We start from the raw sequence: 18,934 nt of genomic DNA, 5'->3' as shown, positions 1-18,934 counted from the left end.
GCATTCTCAGCTCTAAGACCATTCCATGTAGATTTCAGGGTCCCAGATATTCGGCGGACCGAATCTACCCTCCGTATCATCTATTGTTCTTCCAGTTCGGAGGCCTTTGACCTGAATGATCATTGAATTGTCTTTGAATTTCCCAGCTAAATACACCATAACAAGTCAAATCTGAACTTTAAAATCGACTCAATGCATGAAAAGATCCACGAAGCGCGTTTACTCGTCGTCGTAGCCTTGCGGGATAACCCGGCGTCCCTGGGGAACTAGATATGCGAAGCAGAGCCGTCAGTAACCACGAAATGAGAGCCGGAGCTCGACAAGCAAGCCGAGTATGTCGAGGAGAAGAATAAGTCAAGAGCTCTTACTGGGATATGTCAGGGGAACAGGCTCCGGGTCGACGTCGCCGAAGAAGTGTCTGATCGGGGGCAGAGTCACCAGGGCGACGGGGCCCATGGCGCCCGTGACAAGGGCATAGAAGATAGCGGGCTTTTCGTGGGAGGCCCAGCGAAGGTACCGGAGAGGCGTCGACCAGAATTGAGGAGTGGCCATGATTGCGACAGACGAGGAAGGTCGGGATGTTGTGTGATGAGAAGAAACTTTTTTTGCGGAGATCGGTCAGTAACAGGGAAGAAGTAGTGAATCGAACCACAAGGATGGTAGATGATGGAAGAGAATTGAATTGGACATACCAATAGAAGCTACGAAGCCACACAGTTCAACGTGCCGGACTGCAGGGACGGAGGGCAGACGGGGATGCGACGGAGAGGGGAAAGGATGGAGGTTGAAAGTGACGAAAGCCGCCGTTCGAGCGGCGAGCGGGTCTTGGCATTCAGTCCAAACACGTCGCCCGTTAACTATCGTCTTCCTCCCTCCGACTTCCTCGACAACTCCGGAGTCCAGCGACATTGGCTTGTCTGTCTTTCCCTTTTTCTTGCTCTTCTTCTTTTTTCCGCTCTATTTGATTCTTCCGCCAGTCACCCTTCCGCCCCGCCGTGCGGTTTTCTCAAGATGCGGTGGTGCTTTGCCCTTCTGGTGTTCTGCTTCTTGGCCGTCGCAAATGCCTTGAGCAGTTCGGGGAATCGTCTCGCGGTGATTCTAGAGGATGCTGCAGACAAGGAGCTTTACTCAACCTTCTGGGGGGATCTCCAAGGTCGGTTCAACTGCAATGAAACGAATCAATTGGTACTAATGGAATCCTACAGCCCGCGGCTACAACATCTTCTTTGAGTCCCCCAAGAACGAGCGCTTCTCGCTGTTCGAATATGGCGAGCGAGCTTACGACCACCTCCTCATTCTTCCTCCCCGGTCCAAAGGTTTGTTTATCTACCGATTTGCGGGGTCGTCCAGCTCAATTGACCGTCTGATATAGGTTTCGGGCCTTCGTTGACCCCCCAAAAGATCGTCGAGTTCATGAACAAGGACGGCAACGTCCTTCTCGCTCTCTCTGGAAAGTCCGCCACACCTAGCGCTATCAGCTCGCTTCTTCTGGAGCTGGATTTCCATCTTTCTGCGGACCGTTCCTCCATCGCTGTCGATCACTTCAACTACGATGTCTTGTCCGCCCCCGAAAAGCACGACGTCCTGCTCCTCCAGCGACCCGGTCAATTGCGCCCGGACACCAAGGCCTTCTTCGCCGGCGAAGGTGTTCTCGCATTCCCCAGGGCAGAACCCCACACTCTGGGCGATTCCAGCCAGCTTGTCGCTCCCATCCTGCGCGCCCCGGCCACTGCCTACAGCTACAACCCCAAGGAGGACGCGCCCACGGTTGAGGATGTTCAGGCCACCGGCTCTCAATTGGCGCTCGTCTCCGCTATGCAGGCCCGCAACTCCGCTCGCTTTACTTTGTTGGGCTCCGCGGATAGTCTCCAGGACAAGTGGTTCTCTGCGACTGTCAAGGCCCCTGGCAGCGGAAAGGAAACCAAGACTGCCAACCAGGACTTTGCCAAACAGCTGACCGCCTGGACTTTCAAGGAAACCGGAGTCCTCAAGGTTGGCAAGGTTGAGCACCACCTGGCCAAGGATGGAGAAATTACCGCCGATGAGCTGAACCCCAGTCTCTACCGTATCAAGAACGAAACCGTAAGTGCTAACCGTGGATTCTTAATTACCGATCGCTAACCCCTTTTTTCAGGTCTTCGACATCGAGGTCTCTGAGTACAACTACGACTCGTTCGTGCCGTTTGAGGTCCCCGCCAACGACGCTCTTCAGCTTGAATTCACCATGCTTTCACCCTTCCACCGTCTCGATCTCCAGCCCTCCCGCCGAACGGAGAACAGCACCATCTACAGTGCCCGCTTCGTTGTTCCTGACCAGCATGGTATCTTCTCGTTCCGCATCAACTACAAGCGCCCCTTCTTCACCAACATCGAAGAGAAGCACGAGGTTACCGTGCGCCACTACGCCCACGACGAGTACCCCCGCAGCTGGAAGATCAGCGGAGGATGGGTGTGGATTGCGGGCCTGTGGTCCGTCATCGGCGGCTTCCTTGCTTTTGTGGTTGTATGGCTCTACTCGGCCCCTACTCCTGCTGCGCAATCGTCGAAGAAGACGCAGTAAATAATGTATCTATCAATGACTGCGTGAATTCAACTTTCTACCGGAAGGACTGCTTCCCTGTAGACCCCTTGGAAACGTAAGTGGTGTAGAAGAATAGATGGAGAGAAGTCTATTCAATATGTACAGTTGCCGAATCGCCCGACAGGCGAATATCCGATCGTAGAAGTACATCAGGGCTTGTGAAATCAACCAAAATAACTCCGATGCATGCTGAGAAAACTTCAAGAAAGAAAAGGAAAAGAGGGAAGGGGCAGAGACAAGCTTCCGAACACCTTCGCGACGGGCCTCAATCTGACCACCTTTACAACCTTGTTTCACACCGGTGCCCTTCGGCCTCTAAGCCCTCCGCTTCATTCCGTTCACAGACCCCTCGTCTTCTCAGGGTCCATCTTGACCTCATCTCCGCTGATTTCCTTGACGGACTCAAAGGCCGGCTTGCCCGCATACAACTGCTCGGTCTTGGTGGACTGTCCCTCGAGCTCCTTATTTATCGCAATAGGCTGATTACCGCGGAAACGTTTGCGCATATCGATCATGCCGCGCCTAGACAGATATCCGGAATTAGCATGAGAATTCAACACAGCCCATATCGCCTCCCCAAGACCTCCAGACGACCTACTTGCACTCGCCGTATCCTTTCCGCAACTGCTGACATTTCGTAGGCAATTCCTCCGCATAGGGAGAGCTCAGGCATTCTCGGGGTGTGCGACGCTGGACCATAATACAGTCCGATTCCTGCAGGCACTGGGCCAATGCATCTCCTATTTTATATCAAAGCGCCGTTAGCCTCGTCATTTCGTGGGCATGTCAATCACATTGGTAAGCAGAGCCAGAGGGCCGGCGAGAGCGCGATTCCTGTCCGGCCTGCCTGCACCAGATATTGATCCCGAATACTCACGGATATCCCGGCAAGAGCTGGGCATGTTGGCGCAAGAATTGACAAGATGCTGGAGTCTGCGATGCCAAGCAGTCCGGCGTGCTGGTTGTTTGCAGCAAAAATCCAGACGTTGAGGGAATCCCCGGATCACGTAAGCATCACATGAAAGACGGCGGCGCATGACGTCTGGGGCGAGTTTCCCCTTCCCCCCTTGTTCAGTTCTATTCTGCTCCTATATAGGCAGACATTCTTTTTCTGTTTTCTTTTTTCTATTCTCCCGGTGCAACATCCTTGCGCCTACACTATGGAACTCGTGATTTACGACTAGCAATTGATTTAGCTTGGCTGTCGCTGTGAAACTTCGTCCGCTTCCATCATGGCGCGTGTACCGGTCATCGGAAGATTGTTCTGGTTCGAGTACTTGGCTCTCTTCGCCTCGTTGATTCTGGTCCTGCTAGAATATTTTATACATATCATAACCTTCTGTCTTCGTAAGTATACACATCCGACGCCGGGCAGGCTACGGTCGGTTCTCGGTAAATCTACAGAGTAGACTGACAGGCTTGCGACAGCGGAACCGATAATCACGTTTTGTTACGATCGGTCCAAAACGATATTCAACATTTTCATCAGCCCGGAGAATGCGGGCAAGCGCGGTAAAGAAGAGCGGCAGGCCACGGCGGTTGCACAAGCGTCGGACTTTGTCGACATCTGTTCCCTGTTTGGGTACGAGCCGGAAGAGCACATCGTCCAGACGGGCGATGGCTATCTCCTTGGCCTCCACCGACTGGCCTATCGGAAGGGAGAGGAGGGTGTGCGCGTCAACCAGGGGAAGGGCGGCGTGAAAAAGAAAGTGGTCTACCTGCATCACGGACTGCTGATGTGCAGCGAGGTCTGGGTCTGCTTGACGGAGGAGCAGCGATGTCTGCCCTTCCAATTGGTAGAGAGGGGATATGATGTGTGGCTGGGGAACAATCGCGGCAATAAGTATTCGAAGAAGTCCGTCAAACACTCCCCTCTGTCCAACGAATTCTGGGACTTCTCGATCGATCAGTTTGCCTTCCACGACATCCCCGACAGCATTAACTACATCTTGGAGGTGACGGGGCAGCCCTCTCTGTCATATGTGGGTTTCTCGCAAGGCACGGCTCAAGCGTTCGCGACGCTTTCAATCCACCCGACGCTGAATGACAAGATCGATGTCTTTGTGGCTCTGGCACCGGCAATGGCGCCGACGGGCTTACCGAATGCGCTCGTCGATTCGCTCATGAAAGCCTCACCGAACTTTCTGTTTCTCCTGTTCGGCCGCCGCAGCATCCTTAGCTCGACGACGATGTGGCAGACGATTTTCTATCCCCCCATCTATGTCCGCATCATTGATACCTGCGTCTCCATGCTTTTCAATTGGAAGTGCAAAAACATCAGCCGTTGGCAAAAGCTGGCGGGGTACCTGCATCTGTTCTCCTTCACTAGCACCAAATCAGTGGTCCATTGGTTCCAAATCATCCGGCACAAAAACTTCCAGTTCTACGACGACGAGATCCATGCACCCTTCAGCGTCGTGGCCAGCGAGCGATTCTACAAACCCGTCAAATACCCCACGAAGAACATCAAGACGCCGATTGTACTGCTGTATGGCGGCAGCGACAGTCTTGTTGATATCAACGTGATGCTGAAGGAGCTACCGCGCGGGACCATGGCGAAGAAGATTGCCAAATACGAGCATCTGGATTTCCTGTGGGCGTCGGACGTGGATCAGCTGGTGTTCGGTCATGTCTTCGAGGCGCTGGAGCTGTACGACCGGAATAAACCCACCAGCGACGCAGCGACGGTGGAGCAGATGAACGGCCACATCGAACACACAGTTGCGGCCTGAACGCGCTGGCGTTGGTAGCAAGGGGATGGGAGGAACGTCGGAATCTTCACGTACACAAAGTACATACATCACGTCGTCCTGTACAGAAGAACAAAGTTCGATGACGACGCCGTTGTGCCAAGTATTGATGCATCCTGTCTATCTGTCTGTTTGATCTGAAGCCTCCCGACTGTCGCTTGTCACCAGTTGTACAGCTATCTATCCCTCGCAGGGCTCGTACATAGTCTAGTCTAATCTAGTAGGTAATGTAAACGGATATCTTGCTTATGATAAGTTGATATCATCAAGCCATAGAGATCGAGGAGGGGCTATGACGTGTCCCAGCAGCAGGGGAAAACACTCCCGAACATGTACTGTAGTTATCTATCAACTTCCGACTTTGGACGGAACCCTTCCAGTCCTCATCCGGGCAACAATCGTACTTCTGGTCTCGACCTGACCCGACATGCATCCCGACCAATATGTACGTGATAGTGACGATACGTCGCATGTGTCATACCGACGGTTGATTGCCAAATCGACAAGAGAAGAAGAAAAAAATTAAAAAAATAAAAATAAAAAAAAATAAACGGCATTATTATAGCGCACATACCACCAAACGCCTAGTCGATCAGTCACCGGTACTTTGGCCTGTCGCGCGCATCATTGGCGCAGCGCCGTGCCTGACAAGCGTTTGCAAACCTGGCCTATCGAATCGAATCGAATCGAGTCCTGTTAACCCAATTCCTGTCTTGTCAATCCAGTCAATCAGTCAATCCATCAATCGAAGATCGAAAGGGACAACAACGAAAGGGCAGGCGATCGTCGGTGGAGATTCCATTCCTCCACTTCCCACGCCCCTTTCCCCTAGCTCTGTTTTTTTTTTTTTTTTCTGGCTTCTCCTTCCGAAGGGCGTTGGTTCGTTGTGTATAGTTGGCGCTGGATTGGGGAGAGAGATGACAGGTAACAATTGAAGGGGGGGGGGATGAGGGCAAGGCGTTTCAGGCAGGGAGTCTGCAAAACAAACGGACGATAGAGGGAGTACCCTGTAGATACCTAGGGACGAATGGAGTGCCCTCTCGGTCTAGGAATGTATGTCATACGGAGTATGAATGTACCACAGGCCGGCTGTCCATGGATGAAGGGGATACTCCGTTTGTTAATATTGGCGATTATATATTCCCCGTCGTTTCGTCTTCCACTCGCCCATGATATCATCTGGCCAACTCGTCGGGATGATCAACTTTCGGGCTGCATTAAATTGATATATTGTTCACCACCTTGCTCCTATCCTACTTGATTGTATCCCAGCCTGTCCCACGAGCTAGCAATTAAGTGGGAGTGGAAGGGATTCGACTCCAATTCCGGGACTCCATTTATGATCCACCAGGATTCCCAGTCCGAGCCTCACGATAAGAACCCCAATCAGCGACTACTGGACTGATTCCTTGCACTCGAAGACCAACCTGCTTCTTGGAGTATTCGGATTATTCCGAGGATATCGCGAGATCCCAAACGCCTCAACATCACGGGGTTTTCTGTTAAGGTTTGGCTGCGGGATCGGCCACTTCAGTCACACAATCAATCCTGCTTCTTCTCCTCCTTCTCCTTCTTCCTACCTCTGTCCTTCCTCTCTCTCTCCCTCTTCTCCATCTCACTCACCGCTGCGACTCTACTGAATGGAGTAGAAGCTCCGAGAGATCCTGCCGTCGACTAAGTAAATCCTGCCCCTGGGAACACTTGGTTGCTGCTGCTGCTGCTGCTGCTGCTGACTTAGCCCCGGCCTAGTTTGGGTAGTCTCCGGAAATCCACCCGATAATAATAATAATTAAATCGCTGGACATCAAACCGTCTCTCACTCTCGCTCTCTTCTTCTCCTGCCCCCAATTCATCCCGTCCCCCTGCCTCATCCCCGACGGTCCTCTCTCTTTCTCTCTCTCCTCCTTCCTCCCCCGTCATACCCTGCCTGCCTCCCTGCGAATCGGTCGGCAATCGGTGTCGAGAACCTATGTGACGGATCCGCCCGTCGCTGTCCTTACTCCGTCCCAGCGCACCCCGCCTCCCCCGGAAGAGAAAAAGAAAGAAACAATCGTCTATCAGACCATCCCTCGTCCCTCCCTCCCACCGCGAACTCGATCAATTGGGAACCGAGGTACCGAACTATCCTGACGGATCCCATCGGAGGAATTGATCCGCTGGTCTATTTTTTGCCTGTCCCGCCCAACCTCCAATATTTCGGATCGGAGTTGTCGATTGAGGTCATACCGCCGGTTCAACCAGCCTCTGCTCGGAACGCTAAGAAGCTACGCTTCGGCATCGAATTGTCAGCAGAGCTAGCTAGGGGCTCGACTGGACTTGCTCCCAAGCTTCGGAACACATATCCTCGAAGAAACACGGTCTCGTCTTGCTATTTCAATGCGACCGCAGTAAGTTTGGCAACCTTGTTGTCTCGGCTTGGGTTTTGTCGCATCATGGACGCTAATAACCGTGTTAGACGGGAATACCACATCGTCGTGTTGGGCGCTGGTAAGCCTTCCCTTCCCTTCCCTCCAATTTCCGCTAGAAGATATCTTGCTGACCATGGCCGTTTTGCGTCTGTTATAGGAGGTGTGGGAAAAAGTTGTTTGACCGGTACTTGACCCTCTACCGCGCATCCTTTCCGATGACTCTCCGTCTCCCCCCTAAGATTGTCGCTCACAACTCGCAGCTCAATTCGTCCAAAATGTTTGGATCGAGAGCTATGATCCCACAATTGAAGACTCATACCGGAAGCAAATCGAGGTAGATGTGAGTTAACTCCCCGTCCCAGTCGGGGGAGTGTGTCGCTAATGGAACCAGGGTCGACAATGTATTCTAGAAATGTATGCCCAATCAACCATACCTACCGAGCCATACCGAGTTGGATTTGGAAGAACTGCTCACTAACCCCACCCTTTTCCAGTCTGGACACCGCAGGAACGGAACAATTCAGTAAGTATTCCACCTCTTGACCATGTCGTTGTCGCATTATTAACAGTTCAATAGCGGCCATGAGGTAACAACTCACTCCCACCTGACTCCCGTTCGCTCTCCAGTCGACTAGAACCATGCGCAAATAGCACGTGTCTGACTACGGCCCTTCCAACATACTGACATTGATTCCAGAGAGCTGTATATGAAACAAGGCCAAGGGTTCCTCCTCGTATTCTCCATCACCAGCGCGTCGTCACTGAACGAACTATCGGAACTACGAGAGCAAATTACCCGCATCAAGGACGACGAGAAGGTCCCCATCGTGATTGTAGGAAACAAATCGGATCTGGAAGAGGATCGTGCGGTGCCTCGTGCTCGCGCATTCGCGCTCTCGCAGAGCTGGGGCAATGCTCCCTACTATGAGACCTCGGCCCGCCGACGAGCCAATGTCAACGAAGTGTTCATTGACCTCTGCCGACAAATCATACGGAAAGATCTGCAAGGCAGCTCGTCGAAGAGCAACGACAACCAACCGCGCAAACGGGAAGGACCCAACCGAAACGACAAAAAGAAGGACAGAAGACGTCAACCTCGACGGAGGGGACCGTGCGTGATCCTCTAAACTTAACGGACTTCGACGAAGAATATTAAAAAAAATCACACCAACGATGAAGGAACAATGAATCGAGCAACTCGCATCGGTCATCTACCTTCGACTTCACATTTCATGACCGGGAGGATCTGCCTTTGATTCCCTCTGGCTGCGGCTACGAGAGCAAGGGTTTTCCCACTCCTACCTCTGCACATACCCAATCCTGTCAGATTATAATATCATATTGCTTGCCTTCTCATGCCCTGTTATCATACGCTGTCAACGTCCACGTGTTCCAACGATAGATATATGTACCCTTTCTTTTTGTTTCATTCTACCTTCTATGCTATCAATCATTGATATAACGTCTTGCAACCTTGTTTATCTCACATGACCTAGGGAATGGAAAAGTTGCATGTCTTGATCTGGTGCTCCGCCGCTTTGAATATCCGTTTTTGTTCTTTCTCTTCTAATGATTGTCTTAAGCTTTATCGAGAGGAGACCGTCTTTCTAATCTACTAAGAAAAAAACAATGCACCAAAAACCAGCGTTCCTTCTCTTCACCTCATCTACCTCAAATGACTTACTTAACTTGGTATATGTGATTGTCTGATATTGTATTCTCCCCCCTCCAGATCATGGAAATTGCTGCTGCTGCATCGTGCTTATACACTTTCTGTCTCGGGACATTTCTTTTCTCTCACGATCAATTGAATGCATGCATAGGTGGACATGTATTGGTAGCTATGACAACGACTTATGGATATTGCAGCTCAGTTCAAGATGATATAAATTAGATTTCTTGTTTTTGTTTCCGCAGACTGCACTCGATACTAGGGACTTTAGTATCACTGTAAGGACGTATGATTGAAAACTCTCGGCATGCTTTGCTTAACAGGGGCTATTAAATAACATCATAAACATAGATCGATGTACGTACGTACATAACTCATGTGTATACAAGGGAGGTAAATAGCTAACCACCCTATCTTCTACCTTTCCATTTTCAAACACTATAGCAGTGCACCATGAATCAATCAACCACGCAAACCCCGTCCGTCTCTCTCAAAGAAGAACAAAGATATCACATCCTGAACACCCCGAACCTCGTCTTCACATCCCCGTCGCCCTTCCCTCCCAACGCAGCCGCTAAACTCAACCCCAGTACCCGTCTCGTCTGAGCCGGCGGGATCACCCCGTCGTCCCATAGCCGGGCGGACGAGAACACGGCCTCGGATTCTCGGTCGATGCGGTCCTTCAGAGCTGGGTCGGCTGTGCGGCCGACGGCTTCCATTACAGCGGAGAGCTGCTCCGAGCCCATGACGCCGATCTTGGCGTTGGGCCACATGAACATGAGGCGGGGGGAATAGGCACGGCCGCTAGTGGTGCTGTCAGTACTTTGCTTTCGTGTAGAGTGGAGGGGAGATTGGGTTTGGCTTGGGATGTAGCAAGAGAATGCGATAAGGGAAGGAGGAGGAGAGGGGACGGGACTGAACTCACCACATGCCGTAATTACCGGCGCCGGCGCTGGAGCCAAAGACGACCGTGAACTTGGGGACATCGGCGCACGCGACGGCAGTGACCAACTTAGCACCGTTCTTCGCGATGCCGCCCTTCTCAGCGTCGGCGCCGACCATGAAGCCCGAGATATTCTGGAGGAAGATGAGCGGGATGTTGCGCTGGGCGCAGAGCTCGATGAAATGGGCGCCCTTGAGCGAGGACTCGGAGAAGAGGATACCGTTGTTGGCGACGATGCCGACCTGGTGGCCGAAGATGCGCGCAAAGCCCGTGACGAGCGTGGTGCCGTAGTCGCGCTTGAACTCGGCGAATTCGCTGCCGTCGACGATGCGCGCGATGACCTCGTGCGCAGGGATCTGGCGCCGGAGGTTGGTGCCGACGATACCGTTGAGTTCGGCCGGGTCGTAGAGCGGCTCCTGGATGGCGGTGGCTTGGTCGGAGAGGTGTTTGGGGATGCAGGTGGCTGGGTAGTTGAGGTTGGCGACGGAGCGGCGGGCTAGGACGAGGGCGTGTGCGTCGTCCACGGCGAGGTAGTCGGTGACCCCGGAGATGGTGCTGTGTAGCTGACCGCCGCCGAGGTCTTCGGCGGAGACTTCCTCGCCGGTGGCGGCCTTGACGAGGGGAGGGCCAGCCAGGAAGATGGTGCCCTGGCTTTCAACGATGATGGTCTCGTCGCTCATGGCGGGCACGTACGCGCCGCCGGCTGTGCAGGGGCCCATGACCACCGAGATCTGCGGGATGCCTTGAGAGCTCATGCGGGCCTGATTGAAGAAGATGCGGCCGAAGTGTTCTTTGTCCGGGAAGACATCGGCTTGGTGAGGCAGGTTGGCACCGCCGGAGTCGACGAGGTAGAGACAGGGTAGCTTGTTCTCCTGGGCGATTGCCTGGGCGCGCAGGTGCTTTTTCACCGTGATGGGGTAGTAGGTGCCGCCTTTGACGGTGCTGTCATTCGCAACGATCATGCAGGTCACCCCTTCCACGGTGCCGATTCCCGTGATAATGCCTCCGGCCGGAACATCCTCGCCCGGGTATACTTCGTGACCCGCCAATGCAGACAATTCAAGGAATGAGGTGCCCGGGTCGATGAGCGCCGTGACACGATCTCGAGGGAGCATTTTCCCGCGCGCAATATGTTTGTCTTTCGCTTTTTGCGGTCCACCCTGGGAGATTGTACTATGTAGATTGGTCATCCGGTCGACCAGTTCTGTCATTTGTTGGGCGTTCTCCTTGAAATCCGACGAGGATGTATCCACCGCTGTGGGCAGGACAGATATGGCGGATGCATGATGAGGATGGGTGTAACTAGCAACAGATCGAGGTAGTGGACTGGTGCGAATTGAAGGGAACCGCTGTGAGGGAAGACGTCGTAGAGAAGAGAGGGATGTTGATCTGGAGCTCAGGCTCCGAAGGAGCGGAGCCGGAGCGCGCATTGCGGGGATGATTATTGTGGGGGAGGAAACGGGCAACTGGGTGGATGTTGAATTAAAAACCCCAAATGACTATAACATGTCCTTAATCCCAAATTATGAGGGGATAATTAGAAGGGAACTGAGATTGGGTGAGAAAAGAGGACGAGGATGAAGAAGATGAAGGCATGCAGAAGGGCAAGAGCAGAAGAAGAGAAGAGAAACCCCAGATTGACTGCGGAGAAGGTCGCTGCGGGCCGCGTTTAGCCGCGGCTGGCCTCGGCCTGCCATCCTTGCGGGTTAAAGCATCACCTTCTTTCCTCCGAACATTCTCCTTCTAACATTCCCCTTTTCTCGCTCGCGAATTCATCTCAGTTCTACACAATGGCTGCCATACATCGTCTCCCATGCCTCCTGCGTACCTCCTCCAGGTTTCTGGGGGCAGTGAGGAAACCGCTCGTCCAGATCCCCGCATTCCGAACGTTGACAACAAAACATCCGAAGGGTTTTGTTGCGCCCACCGACGACGACTTGCTGGAGCTGCGAGAACGGGTTCAAGAGTTTACGAGTTTGTTCTGCCGTCTAATTTTATGATTTGAGCGCCTTTAAGGCAGAACCTGACATCTATCTCCAATCAAGGACGTGAAATTCCCGAGGAGGTTGCCGCCCAAACAGATACCCAGAATGAGTTCCCAGCCGAAATGTGGAAGAAACTAGGAGATGCTGGGTTCGCCCTCTCAATTCCGTGCAGTATATCCAGAGTCTGATAGTCCGCTAGGTTCCTCGGAGTGACGGCCAATGAAGAGTATGGCGGTCTAGGAATGGGCTACCAAGCTCACTGTGTGGTTATGGAAGAGATTAGTCGCGCATCAGGTAATCCATGTTTCTGGTTCGTGGTTATTGGCATTTTCTAATCAGATTACAGGAAGCATCGCATTGTCCTACGCGGCCCATTCCCAGCTCTGCGTGAATCAGCTCTCGCTGAACGGATCCGCCGAACAAAAGGAGCGTATCCTTCCGGGCCTTCTGTCTGGTGACAAAGTCGGTGCGCTCGCCATGTCAGAGCATTCGGCCGGTTCCGATGTCGTCAGCATGAAGACAACGGCCAAGGCAGTTGATGGCGGATACCTGCTGAACGGGACGAAGATGTGGATCACCAATGTAAAATCTCGATCCCTAAACTTGCCTTTTCTCCGTGTAACTAACCGACCGGTCTTGCAGGGTCCCGATGCCGATTACATCGTCGTCTACGCCAAGACCGAACCAGAGCAAGGCTCTAAGGGAATCACGGCGTTCATCGTCGAGAAGACATTTGACGGCTTCTCGTGCGCGCGCAAACTGGACAAGCTGGGGATGCGCGGCTCAAACACCGGAGAGCTCATTTTCGACAACGTGTTTGTTCCCCAGGCGAATGTCCTTGGGCCGCTCAACCGAGGCGTCAAGGTCTTGATGGAGGGTCTCGATCTCGAACGTCTCGTGCTCAGCGCTGGTCCGCTGGGGTAAGTGAATCTTGCACACACCAATCGAAGATCAACTGATGCTGACCGAATACAGAATAATGCAGGCCGCCCTCGACCTTGTCCTTCCGTATACCCATATCCGCAAGCAGTTCGGAACGCCTATCGCGCATAACCAGCTCATCCAGGGCAAGCTCGCAGACATGTACACAAAACTGGCGGCCTCCCGTGCCTACACATATAACACGGCGCGACAAATCGATAACTCGGCCTCGTCGCCTGAGATGACCATTCGAACGCAAGACTGTGCCGGCGCTATCCTCTATGCTGCGGAGCGGGCCACCGAATGCGCCCTGGATGCTATCCAGCTCATGGGCGGCAACGGATACATCAACGAGATCCCGGCCGGACGACTACTCCGGGATGCGAAATTGTATGAAATTGGCGCTGGAACCAGTGAGATCAGACGAATGGTTATCGGGCGGGCGTTCAACAAGGAATTTGCGTAAAATTGCGTTAACTATGTTTTGACAAAACCGGCTGCATTTGTATGTACAGCATTTTCGGACTGAAGGAATTTATATATAAAAAGAAAAGTAAAACTGCGCTGCCATCTATTTCTTGTTTCTGGCTGACCTCCGCACCGGTCCCGTCGACTCATCCGTCTCTCCAACCTTCTTCGACGCAATTCGTTTAGATCGTGAACCGGAGGGCGATTCTGGACCGTTCTTGCTTGTCGGCTCCTCATGAGACACCGAAGCCTTGCGTTTTCTCCCCCTTGTCGCTGCAAGCTGCCCAGTTGATTGATTGCTCGGCTTGCCAGCAGCAACACCGTTCACCTGAGGCTGAGGCTTCTTGCCCCGCGTGCGATCCCCTTCCTTCGACTCCCGCGCCTTCATTCCCAGAGTCTCCTCATAGTTCTCATGTCCCTCGATCGGATACTCGTGCTCAATCATCTTCGAATTCACCGGCACATCAGCCGCCGACTCAACCACGCGACTCGCATGCACCGGCGGCGGAGAAAACGCCTTGACCGGAGCAGTAGCTGAAGTCTCCATTTCCGCATCGGCATCCCATTCCTCGTCCACCATGCCATCATCCTGGGTAGCTTTCCTCGCTGTGCCGTTGCCGTTGCCGTGACCAGCTCGCGTGCGCCCATTCAGCCCAGTACCTTTCTCGCCGCTGCTCGATTTGCCCGGCGCAGCGCCGGCGCCTTTGCGTGTCCGCGCCCTCTCGTTCGCAGGATGCGAAGTGCGGAACACCTCGCGCCAGTTCTTCAGCAAAGCCACTTTCTCGCCGTCGCCGGGCTCGTATAGCTTAGATTTGGTCTCATCGGTCGAGGTGCGCCACACGGTGCCGCGGAACGAAGCGACGTCTGTCTTAGGGGCGTCGATGGATTTCGACTTCGGTTTCGATTGATGCTTCCGTTTCTTCTGCGTAGGAGGAGCGGAGACGGCGGTGACGGCTGGATTGATGTTCAGGTCCCGGTTCGGCCAGTTGGCCATGACCCGTTGGATGCGGAGGGCGGTGGGGTCTTCATCGTAGTAGTCGTCGGAGACATCGTCCCAGTCGCTGTAAAAGTCTTCTACTTCGAGGGAGGGGTCATCGTAGAAGATGGCGTCGTAGGTTGCGGTTGCGGCTAGGTCATCCTGCAGAATTGGGTCAATTAGGACGATCGGAGATAGATGGCTCATTGGGGGTGGAAGAAAGAGAATTGAAGGGCCTGGAACTTACGGCGATTTCAGGCTCCGGTTCCTCAATCCAGAAGATCTCGTCGAACTCATCGTAGTAATCTTCGTCGTCCGACATGATGAATTGATGGATGAGTAATTGGTAAGGTTTGAAAGGCGATGAGAGAAAGGAAAGGGAAAAATGAAAACAATTATGAATGAAAGGTCCGATAAGGAACAAGATTTAACAAAAAAAACCCCAAAAAGTCCCCAAACTGGAAAGCACGACGTTGAGTCGAGACTGAAGGATGACGTCGAGACGATCGCGTTCTCCGACGGTGAAAATTGATTAGGCCAAAAGTTGCTGGCCTGAGGCCGTCCGCCGCGGATCATGGGTCACGTGCCGGTTTCCCCGCAGGCTCGCTTTGCGTCGGCTGAAGGGGGAGTTGGGGGTCAGAGCCGGGGAGTGCCTGGGAGCTGCGATCTTCTCTTCTCTTCTCTCTCTTCTTGAAAATTAATCCTGTTCTCAGCTCTTCCTGCTTCCTGGCGAAGTGTCTGAGAATGCACTGACTTGAACATCTATACCTGATCTTTGCCCCACGCTTCGATCGGCCCGCCTTCCATACATACACATAGGTAGCTCCATACAATGCCTCTCCCAGCGCTTCTCCGCACCACATCCCGCCTGGGACCGACGGTTGCTCGGAGGTCGAAAAGAGTGGCATCCACGATTGCCACGGGTGGATCAAAACCTCAGAATTCACTGGATTCGATTCTCATTGCAAATAGAGGAGAAATTGCATTGTATGTTTGCGTACGCTGCCAAGGGCCCTTTCTTTAGTCGTGCTAATGCGATCCCCCCAGACGAGTTGGCCGGACAGCTGCAGAACACGGTATCCGGGTAACTACGTTATATACAGATCCAGACAGTCGAGCTCAGCATGCGCTTAGCTCCCCGTTTGCCTTCAATTTGGGGTCGGTGTCGGCTTACCTCGACGGCGACCGTATAATCGAGATCGCAAAGAAAGAAGGTTGCCAAGGGATACACCCGGGCTATGGCTTCGTACGTCTGCTACCCAACTTACAGGAATGGCCCAGCTAATTATGGGACACCTCTAGTTGAGCGAGAATTCCGCCTTTGCCCGAAAATGCACCGAATCTGGATTGATTTTCATTGGTCCGCCCTACAAGGCAATCGAAGACATGGGAGATAAGAGGTATGCTAATGTGCGCTCGTGGTAGTGCAAATTGCTGAATATCTTGAAGCCAGTCCAAGAAGATCATGACGGCCGCAGGAGTGCCTTGCGTTCCTGGTTATCACGGTCAGAACCAAGACGTCAACCATCTCGAGGCCGAAGCCGACAAAATAAAATACCCAGTACTCATCAAGGCCATAAAAGGCGGTGGTGGCAAAGGCATGCGTATTGCCTACTCGAAAGACGAGTTTCAGGCCCAATTACAATCTGCCAAATCCGAAGCTATGAACTCATTTGGGGACGACCATGTCTTGGTTGAGAAATATATTACCACACCGCGGCACATCGAAGTGCAGATCTTTGCTGATAAGCATGGAAACTGCGTTGCTCTGGGCGAGCGGGATTGCAGTATCCAAAGGCGTCACCAGAAGATCCTCGAAGAGTCGCCTGCTCCTCATCTGCCTGATGCTACCAGGAAAGATATCTGGGCAAAGGCTCGCTCGGCTGCTTTGGCCGTAGGCTACGAAGGAGCTGGTACAGTCGAGTTCATCTTCGATAATGACACTGGCGAGTTCTTCTTCATGGAGATGAACACAAGACTGCAGGTTGAACACCCGGTGACGGAAATGGTCACCGGCCAGGATCTGGTCTATTGGCAGCTGAAAGTGGCCGAGGGCGGAAAGCTTCCGCTGACCCAAGAAGAGATAGAGGCCTTCATTGCGAGCCGCGGACATGCAATTGAAGCGAGAATCTACGCGGAGAACCCTGACCAAGGTTTTATCCCGGATTCAGGTACTCTGCTCCATGTTCGCACACCCGCCATCACGGAGGATGTCAGAATCGACGCAGGTTTCGTTGCCGGCGATGAAGTCTCTGCCCATTATGACCCTATGATTTCAAAGCTCATCGTGAGAGGCACCACCCGTGAGGAAGCTATCCGCAAACTTGCCGCTGCCTTGGAAGAGTACGAAGTTGCGGGACCGATCACCAACATCGAGTTTCTGAAAACGATCTGCAAGAGCCCCGACTTTATCGCCGGAGAAGTCGAAACTGGGTATATTGAAAAACACCGCGAGGAGCTGTTCACCAAAAGCTCAGTGGAGCCCGAGCTGCTCGCACAAGTAGCTCTAGCCTGTCTACACCACGATGCCAACCCAGTCACTCGGAAGCAGGCCAACTTCGAAGGTTCCGCTGTTGGCTTCAGCCCGGGCTACCAGGCTCGACAGATCACATTGGCAGACTCTACACCGGGGACCAAGGACAGCACTCCATTTAACGTTCGCGTCCAACAAACGGGCGACAACACGTTTAACGTGGAAGTTGGCGAGCGTGTGTTTGAACAGGTGGAGAGCCATCGCAACTCAGCGTCGCAAGCCATCACGTCGTTTTTCCCTCACACCCGTCTAGACACCACGGTGATCCGTGACGAGGACTCGATCGTTGCATTCCAGAAAGGCGCGCAATACCGCCTCACGATACCGCGAGCCAAGTGGATGGAAAAAGCACTAGGGATGAAAGATGTCACGAACAGCGTTCTAGCGCCGATGCCATGCAAAGTGCTGCGGGTGGAAGTCCAGGCTGGCGACGTGGTGGAGAAAGACCAGCCGCTGGTGGTGATTGAGAGCATGAAAATGGAAACGGTCATCCGCAGCCCGCAGAAGGGGACCATTTCAAAGGTGGTCCATAAACAAGGAGTAGGTCACGCGCTGTTCGAATTTTTCTCTTTTCTTTCCTTCTCCGTTTCCTTTTACCCTTGTTATACCACCTCTGCACAATATTATCCATCGGTGTTCCATCCCCCCTGGGATTCGAAATTCTCCACCTCCGATCCAATGAAAATTATCTTGGTGGCTAACGTGTACCTTGCAGGACCAATGCAAAAGCGGAACACCGCTTGTTGAATTCGCGGACGAAAGCGGTGAAAGCTAGATGGATGCAACGACAACTTGAACAGTATAGAAAAGTGGAACGCAGATAAAATACGAGAGTCTACGACAGCGAGCGGAGACCGGCTTGGAGACGAGAGTCAGTCTGGGGTAGGATTGACCCTGTGGGCTGGGCTGGATGGGGATGATGTTTTCCTGTGTACTTATGTTAACTACCACCAGCCAGAATCTATAATATTTCGTAAAATGAAAGAGAAGAAACTCAATCAAATAAAACAAAGACCCAAAAATAAACCATCACCACACTCCGATCCGATCAACCGTACCTACCGAAGCAAATCGGCTGCCAAGTCACTCAATTGACTTTCCACTCTATATAGTCCGGTCCGAGGCGCTGTCATGTGGTCAGCGTGAAGGTCTCTCGGCTTGCCAGACATATACATCCCGAGCTGAGGAGACCTGTGCGTGCGTGTATTTATCTACCGCGCGGCGTGTACAGAGGCTTATTCCAGGCCAAAGAACACCTACAATAAAAAACCAGGGAGCTGATCCCGAATCTGACGGTGGAGACGCTGACAGGAGGATTAATAATTCCATAAACGGGAAAAGGAAGCCATTTCGAATCCTAAAGGAATAGAACAGAAGAAGAACCCTGAGAAGGGGCGCCCGAGCCCCTGCCCGCAAGCTGAAAGACAAAACATAAAAAACAAGCCCTGGTTTCAAGGGCTCCCCACGCCCCTTAGTCCGCCCGCTTCATTAGCGCACGCGATGCCCGGCTAAGGGGGAGTACAGAGTATTGTAGTTAGTCAGAAAATACACGAGTGTAGTCATCCTCATCCTCAAAGGATTGATTTGTACATTTTGTACCACAAGCTGCTTTAGAACAAAGAGAAATGGAGAAGAAACTCTTGTTGTGGCAAAAAAGAATCCCAAGTAGTCACTGGTACACAGCCACTAGCCATGCT

General features: G+C 52.8%; 9 protein-coding genes across 9 annotated transcripts; 5 read left to right on the top strand and 4 right to left on the bottom strand.

Moving 5' to 3' along the window:
* Positions 1-219: 219 nt before the first annotated feature.
* On the bottom strand, positions 220-552 carry KD926_008767 (NADH:ubiquinone oxidoreductase subunit NDUFA3; the record flags this gene model as incomplete). Its single annotated transcript, XM_053104886.1, has 2 exons — positions 220-266; positions 369-552. The coding sequence occupies 2 exons, from the start codon at positions 550-552 to the stop codon at positions 220-222; spliced, it is 231 nt and encodes a 76-aa protein (XP_052960322.1).
* Positions 553-1,011: 459 nt separating this feature from the next.
* On the top strand, positions 1,012-2,560 carry KD926_008766 (dolichyl-diphosphooligosaccharide-protein glycotransferase; the record flags this gene model as incomplete). Its single annotated transcript, XM_053104875.1, has 4 exons — positions 1,012-1,153; positions 1,206-1,316; positions 1,373-2,082; positions 2,135-2,560. 4 exons carry the CDS (start codon positions 1,012-1,014, stop codon positions 2,558-2,560), a joined length of 1,389 nt encoding a protein of 462 aa, XP_052960321.1.
* Positions 2,561-2,919: 359 nt separating this feature from the next.
* KD926_008765 (PET191 family protein) lies at positions 2,920-3,483 on the bottom strand (the record flags this gene model as incomplete). The annotated part of the gene is made up of 3 exons (XM_053104864.1): positions 2,920-3,103; positions 3,180-3,321; positions 3,459-3,483. 3 exons carry the CDS (start codon positions 3,481-3,483, stop codon positions 2,920-2,922), a joined length of 351 nt encoding a protein of 116 aa, XP_052960320.1.
* A 330-nt stretch (positions 3,484-3,813) lies between these two features.
* Positions 3,814-5,313, top strand: KD926_008764 (sterol esterase; the record flags this gene model as incomplete). Its single annotated transcript, XM_053104853.1, has 2 exons — positions 3,814-3,928; positions 4,010-5,313. The coding sequence occupies 2 exons, from the start codon at positions 3,814-3,816 to the stop codon at positions 5,311-5,313; spliced, it is 1,419 nt and encodes a 472-aa protein (XP_052960319.1).
* A 2,394-nt stretch (positions 5,314-7,707) lies between these two features.
* Positions 7,708-8,866, top strand: KD926_008763 (putative RAS small monomeric GTPase (Rsr1); the record flags this gene model as incomplete). The annotated part of the gene is made up of 5 exons (XM_053104842.1): positions 7,708-7,718; positions 7,787-7,818; positions 8,000-8,079; positions 8,150-8,262; positions 8,437-8,866. The coding sequence occupies 5 exons, from the start codon at positions 7,708-7,710 to the stop codon at positions 8,864-8,866; spliced, it is 666 nt and encodes a 221-aa protein (XP_052960318.1).
* Positions 8,867-9,920: 1,054 nt separating this feature from the next.
* KD926_008762 (putative 3-methylcrotonyl-CoA carboxylase, beta subunit (MccB)) lies at positions 9,921-11,784 on the bottom strand (the record flags this gene model as incomplete). Its single annotated transcript, XM_053104831.1, has 2 exons — positions 9,921-10,215; positions 10,337-11,784. 2 exons carry the CDS (start codon positions 11,782-11,784, stop codon positions 9,921-9,923), a joined length of 1,743 nt encoding a protein of 580 aa, XP_052960317.1.
* A 360-nt stretch (positions 11,785-12,144) lies between these two features.
* On the top strand, positions 12,145-13,726 carry KD926_008761 (isovaleryl-CoA dehydrogenase; the record flags this gene model as incomplete). The annotated part of the gene is made up of 6 exons (XM_053104819.1): positions 12,145-12,328; positions 12,400-12,487; positions 12,539-12,633; positions 12,686-12,921; positions 12,982-13,259; positions 13,315-13,726. 6 exons carry the CDS (start codon positions 12,145-12,147, stop codon positions 13,724-13,726), a joined length of 1,293 nt encoding a protein of 430 aa, XP_052960316.1.
* A 105-nt stretch (positions 13,727-13,831) lies between these two features.
* Positions 13,832-15,026, bottom strand: KD926_008760 (uncharacterized protein; the record flags this gene model as incomplete). The annotated part of the gene is made up of 2 exons (XM_053104808.1): positions 13,832-14,866; positions 14,952-15,026. 2 exons carry the CDS (start codon positions 15,024-15,026, stop codon positions 13,832-13,834), a joined length of 1,110 nt encoding a protein of 369 aa, XP_052960315.1.
* Positions 15,027-15,536: 510 nt separating this feature from the next.
* On the top strand, positions 15,537-18,012 carry KD926_008759 (acetyl/propionyl/methylcrotonyl-CoA carboxylase subunit alpha; the record flags this gene model as incomplete). The annotated part of the gene is made up of 5 exons (XM_053104797.1): positions 15,537-15,691; positions 15,752-15,950; positions 16,007-16,104; positions 16,154-17,777; positions 17,953-18,012. 5 exons carry the CDS (start codon positions 15,537-15,539, stop codon positions 18,010-18,012), a joined length of 2,136 nt encoding a protein of 711 aa, XP_052960314.1.
* Positions 18,013-18,934: the final 922 nt, after the last annotated feature.

Source organism: Aspergillus affinis (assembly GCF_023601865.1).
Source record: "Aspergillus affinis strain CMG 70 chromosome Unknown NODE_5_length_567868_cov_86_340925, whole genome shotgun sequence".
NCBI lineage: Eukaryota > Fungi > Ascomycota > Eurotiomycetes > Eurotiales > Aspergillaceae > Aspergillus > Aspergillus affinis.
The sequence above is the reverse complement of the archived record's forward strand: the minus strand, read 5'-3'. Positions and strand labels throughout refer to the sequence as shown.